The 12,754-nt window shown below is 43.7% G+C and overlaps 1 protein-coding gene across 1 annotated transcript in view; it reads left to right on the forward strand.

Moving 5' to 3' along the window:
* The window catches only part of fastk (Fas-activated serine/threonine kinase), a 34,302-nt gene extending 22,110 nt beyond the window's left edge, over positions 1-12,192 (forward strand). The window contains exons 9-12 of the mRNA XM_061731457.1: positions 3,143-3,234; positions 4,535-5,201; positions 7,221-7,335; positions 11,344-12,192. Coding sequence (XP_061587441.1) covers positions 3,143-3,234; positions 4,535-5,201; positions 7,221-7,335; positions 11,344-11,430 — 961 coding nt within the window. The 3' untranslated portion in view covers positions 11,431-12,192. The remainder of the gene's footprint in view (positions 1-3,142; positions 3,235-4,534; positions 5,202-7,220; positions 7,336-11,343) is intronic.
* The last annotated feature ends 562 nt before the right edge of the window (positions 12,193-12,754 follow it).

Below are 12,754 nucleotides of genomic sequence, written 5' to 3' on the forward strand. Positions count from 1 at the left end.
CAAGAGTCTTTAGTTTGTGTAGTCTCTTTCTCCTCTTCCTACGTGCTGTCATGTTGTAAATCGGCAGAGCAAACAGACCTGGAAGCCGTCTGGAACACGCCCACCTCATGTCAATCACAGCTGGCTGTGTTAGCTTGGCTGGCTTGCTAACCTATGATGTTAATGTTTCATGAGCTTTTTTTTCCAACTTTATTTATTAGGAATTTACAGATGGGATGAAACAATTTTACAGGTGGTACTTACAGTGGTCTGTGTTTTTTTTTTTTTTTTTTATTATTTAAATACACGACAAATAAAAACAAATAGACATACAAACAGAGAAGGACGGAACACAAGACAAAGCGTAACAGAATAAGACATGAGAACTCAAAGTATTGTCGTTGTGCAATTGGCATATTAGAGTTGGATCTAGGTTCCAAAAAAAGAACTGGCGAAAAAAAAAGACGGGGGATAAATAAGCAATAATCCATCCCAGACACAGACATTACATATATACAAAAATACAAATACATACAAACACACTCATTCACTTGGGGAAGTGGGGGGTAGGTGGGGGGGTTTATTCTGCTCACAGCTTTGTTTCATGAGCTTTTAAGTCATTTCAGCTTTTTTAAGGCACTTTACAATTAGTCCAATTGATACAAAGCCAATAAGAATTATAATTATTATTATTATTGCCTCGCCAAGGAAACAAAAGATTTCATCAAAACTTTGCTTCAATACAATCCCCCGTCCTGAGCAAGAACCAGGGGACTGTGGAAAGAAAAAACTCCCCTTTAACAGGAAGAAACCTCTGGCAGAACAAGACTGAGGCAGGGTGACCATCAAGCTGGGAAGAAGGACCACAGTTTAATAACAATAATGATGTCATTAATAACGTTTCAGTAGAAGACAACAGAGTGCATTATGGGAGGTCCCCCAGCAGTCTAGGCCTATAGAAGAATAACTAAGGAATGTTTCAGGGCAACTGAGCCAACTATAAGCTTTATCAAAATCAAGGTTTTAAACGGTAGAGCGGGTGTCTGTTTCCTGAACACAAACTGGCAGCTGGTTCCTGGAACCTGACACCTGAAGGTTCCACCTCCCATCCTACTCTTAGAAACTCTAGGAACCACAAGTAAACCTGTCATCTGAGGGTGAAGTACTCCGCTTGGAAAATATGGAACTATGAGCTCTTTATGGTATGATGCGGCCTGGTCATTAAGAGCTTTATATAGTAAAGAATTACAATAGTCCAATATTGAAGTTACAAATCCATGGATCCGTTACAGGATGTTCCTAATTTTAGCCATATTACATGTTTCGTAGAAACATGTTTGATAGGAAACCGAGGGACAGATTCTGGTCAAAAATACCTCCCAGGTTCCTAACTGTAGTACTAGAGACCAAGGTCATGCCATCTAAAGTAACTACATAGCTAGACAGTGTGTTCCTGAAGCACTCTGGTCCAAATACAACAACTTGAGTCTCATCTGAATTTAGCTGGAGAAAAGTTTGAGTCATCCAGGTCTTTTTGTCTTTAAGACATGTTTTTAGTCACAACAACTGGTTAGTTTCCCCTAATTTCATGGACAGGTATAGCTGAGTATCATCAGCATAGTCATGGAGATTCATGGCGTGCCATCTAATAGTGATATGCATCGGCAGCAAATATAAAGAGAAAAGAACAGGTCCAAGCACTGAACTCTGCAGAACTCCTTGGCTAAGTCTGGTACATGAGGAAGAATGTAAACGAAATTGGAAAGTACCAGATAAATATAACTTAAACCAGTCTGATGCAGTAACTTTAATCCCAATACTGAAATCCAACAGAACAAGAACAGATACAAGTCCACCATCAGAGGCCACTAGCAGGTCACTGGTGACTTTCACCGGAGCAGTTTCTCCGCTATGACGAGCTCTAAATCCTGACTGAAACTCTTCAAGCAGATTATTTCTGTGTACGTAATCACAGAGTTGAGCTTCAACTATTTTTTTCAAGAATTATGGATATAAAAGGGAGATAAGATAAAGGTCAATAATTAGCAAACAGTCCTGGATCAAAGTAGGTTTCTTAAGTAAAGGTTTAATTGCATGTTAACAGGTATGCTATAAATGTCTCATGGCAGCTCTGCAGATATTTTGGCGGCTTCGGCTGAAAGAGCTGGGAGCAAAGCTAACTTTGATTGACATGTGGTGGATATGTTTTCCAAGGAAGGGTTAACAGCTGCAAGAAAGTGTTAACACTGTAAACAGGTGTCAACACAGATGAAGGGGTTACATCTTCTTTGATTAGGCTTGGTGACCGTCCTCTAAAAGGACAAGGCCCATATGTGCCGATGGCCACAATGTCCGTTGAATGACCTTCGTCAGCTCCTGCTCTTTCCACTAGCAGGCTTCTGCAGTCGCCTATAAAAGAAATGTAATCACATGTTGCCTCAGACTCAACTGTCCAGCCTTCGTGCTGTACGTTGACTCGCTGTTGTGTGCTTCAGCTAAAATAAATGTGTTAATCTCGAGCTCTACTGATTCAAGGATCTGTAACTTGCCACAACACAAGCAACATGGCTGTGCCCCATGCCAATAAAAAGGCTTCAAAACCAGTCTTCAAAAAACCACTGGGGGGGGCACGGTGGCGCAGCTGGTAGTGGAGTTGCCTCACAGCTTCCACAGGGGATGATGTTGGTGTTGAGGACTTGTTTACTTCCTCATGTCCTCAGCACCCTGGGAGTTTGCATGTTCTCCCCGTGTTCCCTTGGTATCTAATGTGAGCTACCCTCACAAAAACATGCAGCAGTCCTGGGCTACACATGCCCCCTCTGGCCAGCCGGGGGGAGGATCTGGCCGGAATAACGTGATCCTTCCACGCGCTACGTCCGGCCGGAGAAACCCCACCCTGTCTGGTGAAAAGAAGCAGCCTGCTCACTCCTCAGGTTAAGGAGGAGACCTGAGTTCAGTGTGGGGAAAATGGGAGAAAATCAGAGGATAAAAATATTGGAAAACAAAAAAAACAATGGGTCCCGTGACGTTATTGGTTAGGAGAGGAACTGCAGGTTTGCATCCTGCCTCTAGTGGTCAGTAGAGGAAGTGGAGATGTCTTTACCACTAGGAAGCCAGAGCTCCTTGGTTCTGACTGGTTCTGACTGGTTCTGCTCTCTGACAGTTATAAAGGCCTGGTGGCTGAGGCTCTTCGACAGCTGGTGGGAGAACACAACTACAAACAGGACGAAGTACTGGCCCCCGGGTACTACACAGGTACTACACACTTCACCACACATGTACTACATACCTGCCAACATTGGGCTGTGAAAAAGAGGGAGATTTTCTGGGGTAGCGGTTGGAATGCTCCACTCACAACATCCACGCCTTGATATAAACAAGACGACTTTTAATGAGCTTTAAATCCATAGCTACAATGCAATGTGCTAAAATGTACCTCCCATAATGATTCTACAGCCTTCTTGGAGCCAAATATGTTTAGTATTAATAACAATAAAATACAATATACAAGTGTACATACAATAATAACAAAAAACAATGCTGTCAATAATGTCATCTTCTAAACCACACACATACTGAATCACGCACTGAGGTGGTGGTGGTGTGTGTGTGTGTGTGCGTGTGTGTGTCCAGGACTTCAATTTTCCAGGTTCCCTTTTGTAATTTTAAATATTTTTATGTAAAATATGCTTTGCTGATGAGAAAATATGTTTCTCTATTTTTCTTATTTTTGTGAGGGGGGATATATATTGTTTTTCTGCACTACCTTGTTCTCTATAGCTGATATAACATGAATTACTCCTATGTGGGATCAATAAAGTTCTTATTTTTGCCATCTGAGAAAATTAAATATATTATATTTGGTGCTTAACTGTTTCCCAAGTATATTAGTGCGTGTATAAATGAATAAATGAGACGTAAAACGTACATTTCTTTGTAGAAAGGCGCTTTATGAAAATAAGTCCATTTACTTGTATTAGTTTACAGCGCAGTCTTGCCACATCCAATATGGTGGCGACGTTGACGTATCGCAGCAGCTCCATGGGGCGGAGCTTGGACGTAGGCAGTGACGTATGGCACGTAGGGCGGTGCTTTTGGGTTGGGTTGCCAGGTTTGTCAGATACCACGCGGTACAACGACACATTAAACACCATTGACTCATTTCACTTTAAAATCGGGAGATAAGCGGGAGAAATTACAAATCGGGAGCAGGGCGGGAGAAATGGTTGAAAATCAGGAGACTCCCGCTTAAATCGGGAGTGTTGGCAGGTATGAGGTACTACACACTTCACCACACAGGTACTACACACTTCACCTCACATGTACTACACACATATATATATATATATATATATATATATATATATATATATATATATATATATATATATATATATATATACACACACACACAGTACTACACACTTCACCTCACAGGTACTACACACTTACATCACAGGTACTACACATGTATACACAGTACTACACAGTACTACACAGTACTACACACTTCAGCACAGCTGAGTTGTCTCATTTCTCCTGTTCTCTGTTCCAGACTTCCTCCTCTGGCTGGACGGTTCAGGTCGGGTTCTGCCCATCAGATCTGGACCGGGTCTTCCCCTGAACGTGGCTCCTCCCTCCTGCGTTTCCGTGGCGACGAAGGCCTCTGATGGCGGAGTTTCTGCTGTGACATCAGAGCTGCAGAAGTTCTCCCCGTTCTCCTCCCTGGAGGGCGGCGAGCCTCCGTGCCAGGTGAACGAAGGCCTGGGCGGAGCGATGGAGCCCCGGCCCTTCCTCCCCCACCACCTGTGCAGCACGGCGGGGGCCGCGGCCCCCCCGGGGCCCCCCCGGCCGGGCCCCTACTACGTCCCTGCAGCAGAGTACTACACCCTGAACAAGGACCCGTCTCTGGAGAGCCAGGACAGCTCCACGCTCAGCAGCTCCCCCTCTGACGGTCTGGCCCCCCCGGGGCCCCAGGGCCCCCCTGGGGCCACCGCCGCCCCCGACCCGCTCTTCCAGTTCTCCATCGGGAAGATCCTGGAGGACGAGGGCGCCGTTGGAGCCACAGGAGTTCAGGAGACCGACTGTGAGCTGCCGGTGTTCTACGAAGGAGTGTCGTACGCCGAGGGGACGGACCGGGGAGGGTCCACCCCCCCCCAGCTCCAGACACCGGAACGACCAGAACCAGACTCCCTCCAGACGGACCAGTGCCAGGTCCACAGGTCAGTCTAGGGACAGTAGCAGGTCCACTTCAGAACCTGGGGCCTCATTTATAAAGCTTGCGTGCGCACAAAACAGGGCTTGAAAGATGCGCACGGCACCTTCTACGCAAAGGTTGGGATTTACCGTATTCTCCGCACTATAAGGCGCACTAAATATATGGTAAAATACCGTACTATAGTGGCTGGGGTTGAGTTACGTATCTACCTGATGGAGCTGCGCTACAGGAAATGCTACAAAATCCTACAGCAAAAACAAAAAAAAAAAACAAGAATAAAAAGTACCGTATGTCAAACTTTATTAACAAAATAAAAACCAGCTTTGCTCCGTCTCATCAAAGTCGCCATTATTCATTTCAAACAGAAAAGGCCCGGTCACCCTTGGTCTTTAAGTTAGACCAAGGAATGGCCAGGAATGACCCACCAGAGGATCTCAGGGTGCGTTCAGACTTGTATGAGGTCAGGAGGTCAGCTATGTAATCAGGAGCTAGCCTCATACGAGCCTTAAAAGTAATAATTAAAATTTTAAAATCCACTCTAAAATGGACTGGGAGCCAGTGAAGAGACTTTAAAACTGGTGTGATATGTTCTCTCCTGTTGGACCGGGTAATGAGTCTGGCTGCTGCATTTTGAATTAACTGTAGTTTATTTAGATTTTGCTGAGTGAGGCATGAAAAAAGTGAATTGCAGTAATCTAACCGGGATGAAATAAATGCATGTATAACTGTCTCTAAGTTTTTAGATGAAAGAAATGACCTGATTTTTGATATTTTTCTAAGTTGGAAGAAGCATGATTGGACAACGGAAGGCTTACAGGTGCGCCTTATAGTGCGGAAAATACGGTAAAAAAAAACTTAACAGGAAAATGTGCGTATCTTTACGCAAACTTTGATCCTTGCGCACAAACATTTTGAAGATATGGGGAATTGGCGACGCAGACGGTGGGGTGGTGAAATGAAGCCAGATTCATGTCATACTGTTAATGTCATCACATATCAGACATTACGTCACACATGGTGTTCATCACTGCACTCATTTGTTGCAGTTCATTTTTTTATGTCGTTAATAGCGCTGATCGTGTCCCTCTGTGTTTGAAGCACAGCGTCAGTCAGGACACGGCCACTTCCAGGTGCGAGTGCCACGGACAGATCTGTGGCAGAAATAAAAAAGAAGTGGTGCGATTTGAAGGTGGAGGCGCGTAACGCGCGCACGTAAAACTCATTATATATATAAAAACAATCTGTGCCCTTTAGGTGCTCCGTACCTCTTGGCCTCAGCCTTCAAATCATACCACTTCTTTTTTATTTCTGCCACAGATCTGTCCGTGGCACTCACAGCGTTTAGCGCAGCAACAACGTGCTGCCAATCACTCGCCTTCTTTTTGTTAGTGATGCCACTACTGTGACCACCAAATAATGTGGTTTTCCTGCCTCCACCTCATCAACAACATCTCGATCTCGGTCTCCGTGAAATTTAGTGGCACGGTGGCTCGACACACGTCTCATTCATCCTGACGCGCAGCAGAAACAGACTGCAGGTGGTGCTGTGCATGCTCAGCAGGCTCATTTATATGCAAATACAGTCATGGAGTAGTTTGCATTGACCATTTACGGTAAAAAGTGGGCGTGTAGAGGGCGGGATATGAGGCGAATTCACGTGTGCAACCTTCCAGCTGGAATGTGATTTATAAAGAGAATATTGCGTGCAGGTGTGCGTGCACACGGTTTTATAAATAAGGATTTTTTTTGTGCGCACGCCATTTTCGGCTTTTGAGCGCACGTGCACTTTTAGTATGAATCCTACGCACTCTTTTATAAATGAGGCCCCTGGTCTTGACAGAACCAGGTATAACAGCTTCTCTGGTCCTGACAGAACTCGATCTGAGGTTCTGAGTAAAACTAGTTCTGGTACCCGATTTCTGACAGAACTGAGTCAGAGGTCCTAATAGAAGCAAGTCTTTCTGTCAAGTCAAGTGGTTCTGATAGAACTGCATCCATGTAAACTGGTCTGATCTCTCTGCAGGGTCATCCTGTCTGTCAATGACAAGTGGCACTACTGCCACAACTCTGAGGTTCTGGTCGGGTCCAGGGCCATGAGGGACCGTCACCTGAGGCTGCTGGGATACATCATCCTGCAGGTTAGTGCTGCAGTGCAGAAATGGACCCATCCCAAGATGTTTCCAGTGTTACTGTCAGACTCTGCACCAGTTTTTTGCTTTTGGACCACCGGCTGCAAGTAAGGCACCATCTCAGTGGCAAGAACACTGGTGCTACACTGGACCCAAAACCTGAACCACTACGTCCTGGGCAGGGACATGAGTATTGTGACCAACCAAAAGAGTGCCACCATCATATTTAATCAGGACCAGCATCTGCATGTATCCAAATGGATACATGCAGGACATGCAGGATTAGGGTGTGATGGAAATTTCCATCACACCCTAGTTCTCATCCTGTGAATCTGGTTATTTGCGATCTACCAGTCGATCGCAAAGGTATTATTGGTAGATCGCGTGACATTAAAAAAATTGACGTCAACCTATCATCCATCCCGTCTTTTGATTGATATACAGGGCAGCCAATCAGATGACATCTGAATTTTGTCTGAGGTCATAAGTCGCTGCGCATGAGCAAACAACTGCGCTAAGTGCTAACTAACTAGCTTGTCAGCGAGTTACGGACAGTTTTCAGCCTTTGGTTTTTTCTAGGGCTGAAACGATTCCTCGAATAATTCGAGTAATTCGATTACAAAAAATGATAGAGGAATTTTCTCTGCCTCGAGGAATCGTTTAATTTCTTTTTTTTTTTTCGTTTAATTTCACCAGCTCAAATCCTCGTATTACGCCCGGACTACATTTAATGCGACACAACGCGCTGACGCTGCGCCATACATCCATGCGCTGCGCACGTTAAAGGGGGAAGAAAGAGGCGGCGGATATGTTTGTTTTGTAACATGCCGTGCTCAGGCAGTCTGCAATGGCCCAGGCTGGGGACACATGTAGCTCAGTGCTTAACTTTTATTTTTAATCCACGCTATATTCTTCTGGTCCGTTCTCCTATGTTCCCCCTCTAAAGCCAAAATTATTGTTCCACGTTAAATCGACGCAGAGTCTACGCCGCTCTCCGGCGAGGGCGGAGAGCGCCAGTCTGGCTGGCGGTGCTGCGCTGGCGTGCAGGCTCTCCACGGCTACGCCGTACCCTACGCCGTAGCCTACGGCGTAGAGTACGCAGCGACGCGAACCATTCTGCGTTGTTGTAACGCGGAACCATAAATCAGCCTTTACCCGGTATATAAACCTCTGTTCCCGCTACAGTTTTAACTAGAAAAGAAAAGAAAAAGAAAAGGCAGAAAATGTCAGAAAAATAAAAACGTAATAAAGCTAACTGGGTAGTTTTCAATTTTAGGTCCGTAGTCATTCATGGATAAAACAAGCAGCACTGGTGTCTAATGTGCTCCAATACAGCAGGGCTCATCATTTTATTTTGAACACTGCCAAAACTCTAACTTAAAACTTAACTAGAACTTCAAATTTGCTTGACACAAATGAAAGTTTAATTGAAACACGGGGGAAAAACACCTAACATTTTAAGTTATGTGTGTTATCAGGTGCAATGGCATTTTTAGGTTAGAAATAAGAACATTTCTTGGTAAGATCCTTAGTTTTTTGAGTGAACATAGTTAATTGTGTTGTGTTGTGCAATATTGGCTCATGCGATATAAAGAATCCTCAATATATTTATAAATATATTTGCAATATGTTTTGCATTTTTTGTAGTAGGTGGTAGATCATTTTGACTTGATCATTTTATAAGTAGCTCTCATGCTGAAAAAGTGTGAGCACCCCTGATCTAGAACTATATTAATGTCCAAATCTCCTCTGTCCTGCCAAGGCCACGGTAAACCTGGGTGTCCTGATCCATGACCAGTGTCCTCCTACGTCCTTGTGGCACCTGTATCTTCAACTTGCTTCTCTCTGTTATATAATGAAAGAGAAATCAGGTTGTGGCTTTCTCAACATGCCACACAACTCTTGGTCCAGGCGGCTTATCTCTCATCTCCATTACTGTGGCGTTATTTATCTGGGTCTTCCAGAATACACAGTTAAACCTGGACTGATGGTCCAGAACGCAGCAGCGTGTTTGGTGTTCAAAAAGTTCAAAAGGACTCGCATCATACCGTGACAGAACTGCAGTGCAGGTCTACAGCTCTACCCGGCTTGTTTCTCTTTCTGTTTTTATTTAATTGAATTGGCACTTAATACCAAGGTCTCTAACTGTTCTGCAGCTTGATGGCTTCTCCTCACTTGTAAGTTACTTCGGATAAAATATCTGTTAAATGACCAACTGGAAATGTATCTGACATTCCAACGGAAAATAATGTGCATATAAGAAACCTGCTGTTCTTCGGTTTTGTGGATAGAAATAAACATTTAAAACCTGGTACAAAAAATACAGTTTTAGTCTTTATAGTTACCTTATCAGATAAAATGACATAAAACCACTAATTGATACATAATAAGTGATGTTGGCTTTTAATTGACAGCCACATTGCAGTCTCTGTTGTCATCGCTTCAACAGTACAAGTTCCTCAAAATAAAAAGCTTCCTAGAAATCTAGACGTGCCGTTATCAGGTTTAAATCTGCTTTGAAGGTACTTTTAGCTCCCATCTGTTGGAACTCATTAACGATGGCCAAAAGTCTTGGAGAGCCAATCCAATCGGTCTCTCCTTGTAGAGTGTCTGAGCGGGGTTAACTGGATGACGACAGACCGGCTGGATGTAAACAGATGCTGCAGCTGAGGATTAACAACCGTTTGATTGGGCTTTGGCATCAACAGTTAAAGTTAATCCTTGTTTTCCAGACAGGCCACAGCAAAAGTTTAGTTTACTCTTCTACACAACTCCCTTTCCCGTTGACTTGTTTCTCTGGATATGTCACCGGGGTTGTTGCTCTGATTGGTCCTAGCGCTAACCACCAAAGGCACTTTGGTGCCGCCCCTTGGATGGGAAGGAGGTATGGATTGTTTTCAGGGCTACATATTTCTAGAAGTGGTTCTGATCTATCAGGCTACCCAACTGGTGCATCTATGTGATAACAGTATTAGTCCATTAGTCCAGATATCAGCACCACTCAAGGTGACCAAACTTACTTATGATTTTTGAAAAGATCCATGTCTATAGATGATATTTTGGTAAGATAACCCTTCCTGAGTGGCAGCTGTATCATAGTTATCAGCTCATGAAGTTACCCACCCCCTTCAGGTTAATTGATGATTCTAAATTGGGTGTATTATACATTTCCTGAATCCTTATGGTCCTGTGAGTATTCCAGTTTTTTTTTTTGTTGTTGTATTTTTTGTATTTTGTGCCTCTAATGTTGTTTATAAAACTAAGCTGGTTCCTTATCTCATTGTTATGTCCTTGATGTCGTGTATTACCAGTAGTACCAGTTTTTGACATTAGCCTAGTGGCTGTTATAGTTTCATAATCATAGGAGCCTAATGATGCTCTTCTAGTTTAAGGCTCACAATGACCTGCAACAATATAGTAGGGGTGTATTATACATTTCCTGAATCCTTATGGTCCTGTGAGTATTCCAGTTTTTGTATTTTGTGTCTCTGTTGTTCCTAGTTGACACAGGGCTAAAAGATAGTATATCATTTAGGCGAAAATTGTGTAAAAAAATGTGTGTTGTTTATAGTTTAAAGGGCTGCAGTGACCTCTATGTTGGTCAGAAAGATTCACATCTTAGCTTCAATGAATGTTTAAAAGGTCCCCTTTTTAAAATGATACCAAAGACAATATTGTGACACATTGACAGATATCCTGTACATGAGTCTAAACTAGGATATGCACCAGCATCTAAAATGTAATTTTCTGAAGGGGGTGGGTAACTTCATGAGCTGATGATGTAACTATGATACAGCTGCCACTCAGGAAGGGTTATCATACCAAAATATCATCTACAGACAGTTTGGTCACTTTGAGTGGTACTGACAAATGAAGTTTTGGGCTCTGGCCCACGGACTGTTTAGTTTAACTGTAAAGTTGTCCTGCTGTTTGAACCATTTTCAGCACCATCATACCTGCGTCAGGTGTGTCTGCTGGCTGGTCATGTGACCTGTATCCTCTCTCATCTCCCTCCAGCTGCCATACCACGAGCTGGAGAAGCTGAACGGCATCGAGGAGGTGAAGCAGTACCTACACAAGAAGCTGCTGGACGTCCCACTATGACTGTGTTTGTGAGAGCAGTAATTCCTGCCAGTCAGAGATCAGGGGGAAGAGTGACCCGTGTTCACCAACAACCAAACTCTGTGTACATTTCAGAGCGTTTTAGAAGCACAGTGTTCAGTTTAGCTGCATTCTGCAGCGCTAACGGAGGAGATGTCTGACAAAACTGCTGATGGTTTCCTGACTGATCAATTGCAGATCAGTGCCTCTGTGTGCAGCTGACGTGCTGCCGGACATCAGGCAGGTCAGTTGATTAAAGGACCATTCTGCTGTTTTTACACCAACCAGACTCTGTTAATTTTTCTGAGCATTTAAGACAGAACGTGCGTGTTTGTGCTCGTTCTATGGTCACCTGACTTCCTGAAGGAGTGTCTGGAGATGTCGGTGGATCGCCGCGTACGAATGTTCCACCTGTGCTGCAGGTGGCGGCGGGATCTGTCCTCGCTCCCTCACCTGTGCAGGTGACACTGCTTCACCAGACATTAGAACAGCAGAGTGGTCCTGAAATGTGATGTGGTGTGTGGACGATTTTGGATGTGGGGGTGGGGGGAGGGCTCATTTTATAAAGTTTGGTAACTATGGTAACAGTGGTGCATGTGGGGCACTTTTTCTAAAACGTGTGCCAAAGGCAGGAAGGAGGTGTGGCTTCAGCCGTGGTTGTGGGTTAAAATGTCAGATTATTTATTTGTGTAAGAGGTGACAGACATAAGTATGTTTATATCCAGAGATCTATGAACTCGTGTATAAAATCTGAAACTACTTGAAGGCTCTGACTGATTTCTGTCCACGTACACCTACACACCTGACACCTGAGCTCACCTGCACGCCGGCTTCCATGTAGAAACGGTTCCTGCAAGCACAAAAACTTGCTTATGCCATTTACCACGCACGTCTGGATGAGGTAAAATCAAGTTTGGGTCGATTTGTGCATATCTCCATGCAAACTGTCATTGACAGTTCTCAACCATAAGGTACTAAAACTCACTTTATTCACCAGATTATGTTCCTCTACATCAGTGGTCCTCAACCTTTTTTCAGTGATGTACCCCCTGTGAAATATTTTTTCAGCCAAGTACCCCTTAACCCGCGCAAAGCACTTTTGGTTGTTCGTTTGTTCGTTTTTATTTATTTTGAACATAAAAAAAATTGAAAAAAAGATAAGAAAAACAAATACAGGTGGGCATTCCACCACATAAAGAAAAAAAAAACACATCAAAAAACATTTCAGTTACATGTTCGAAAAGGAGTGGGAGGAAGTATAAACTTATTTAACCCCACCCCCTTTCCTCAAACAAATTATATGCCTGTTTTTACGTTTTATACTATA

The sequence above is a fragment of the Cololabis saira genome, chromosome 10 (assembly GCF_033807715.1).
Source record: "Cololabis saira isolate AMF1-May2022 chromosome 10, fColSai1.1, whole genome shotgun sequence".
Taxonomy (NCBI): domain Eukaryota; kingdom Metazoa; phylum Chordata; class Actinopteri; order Beloniformes; family Belonidae; genus Cololabis; species Cololabis saira.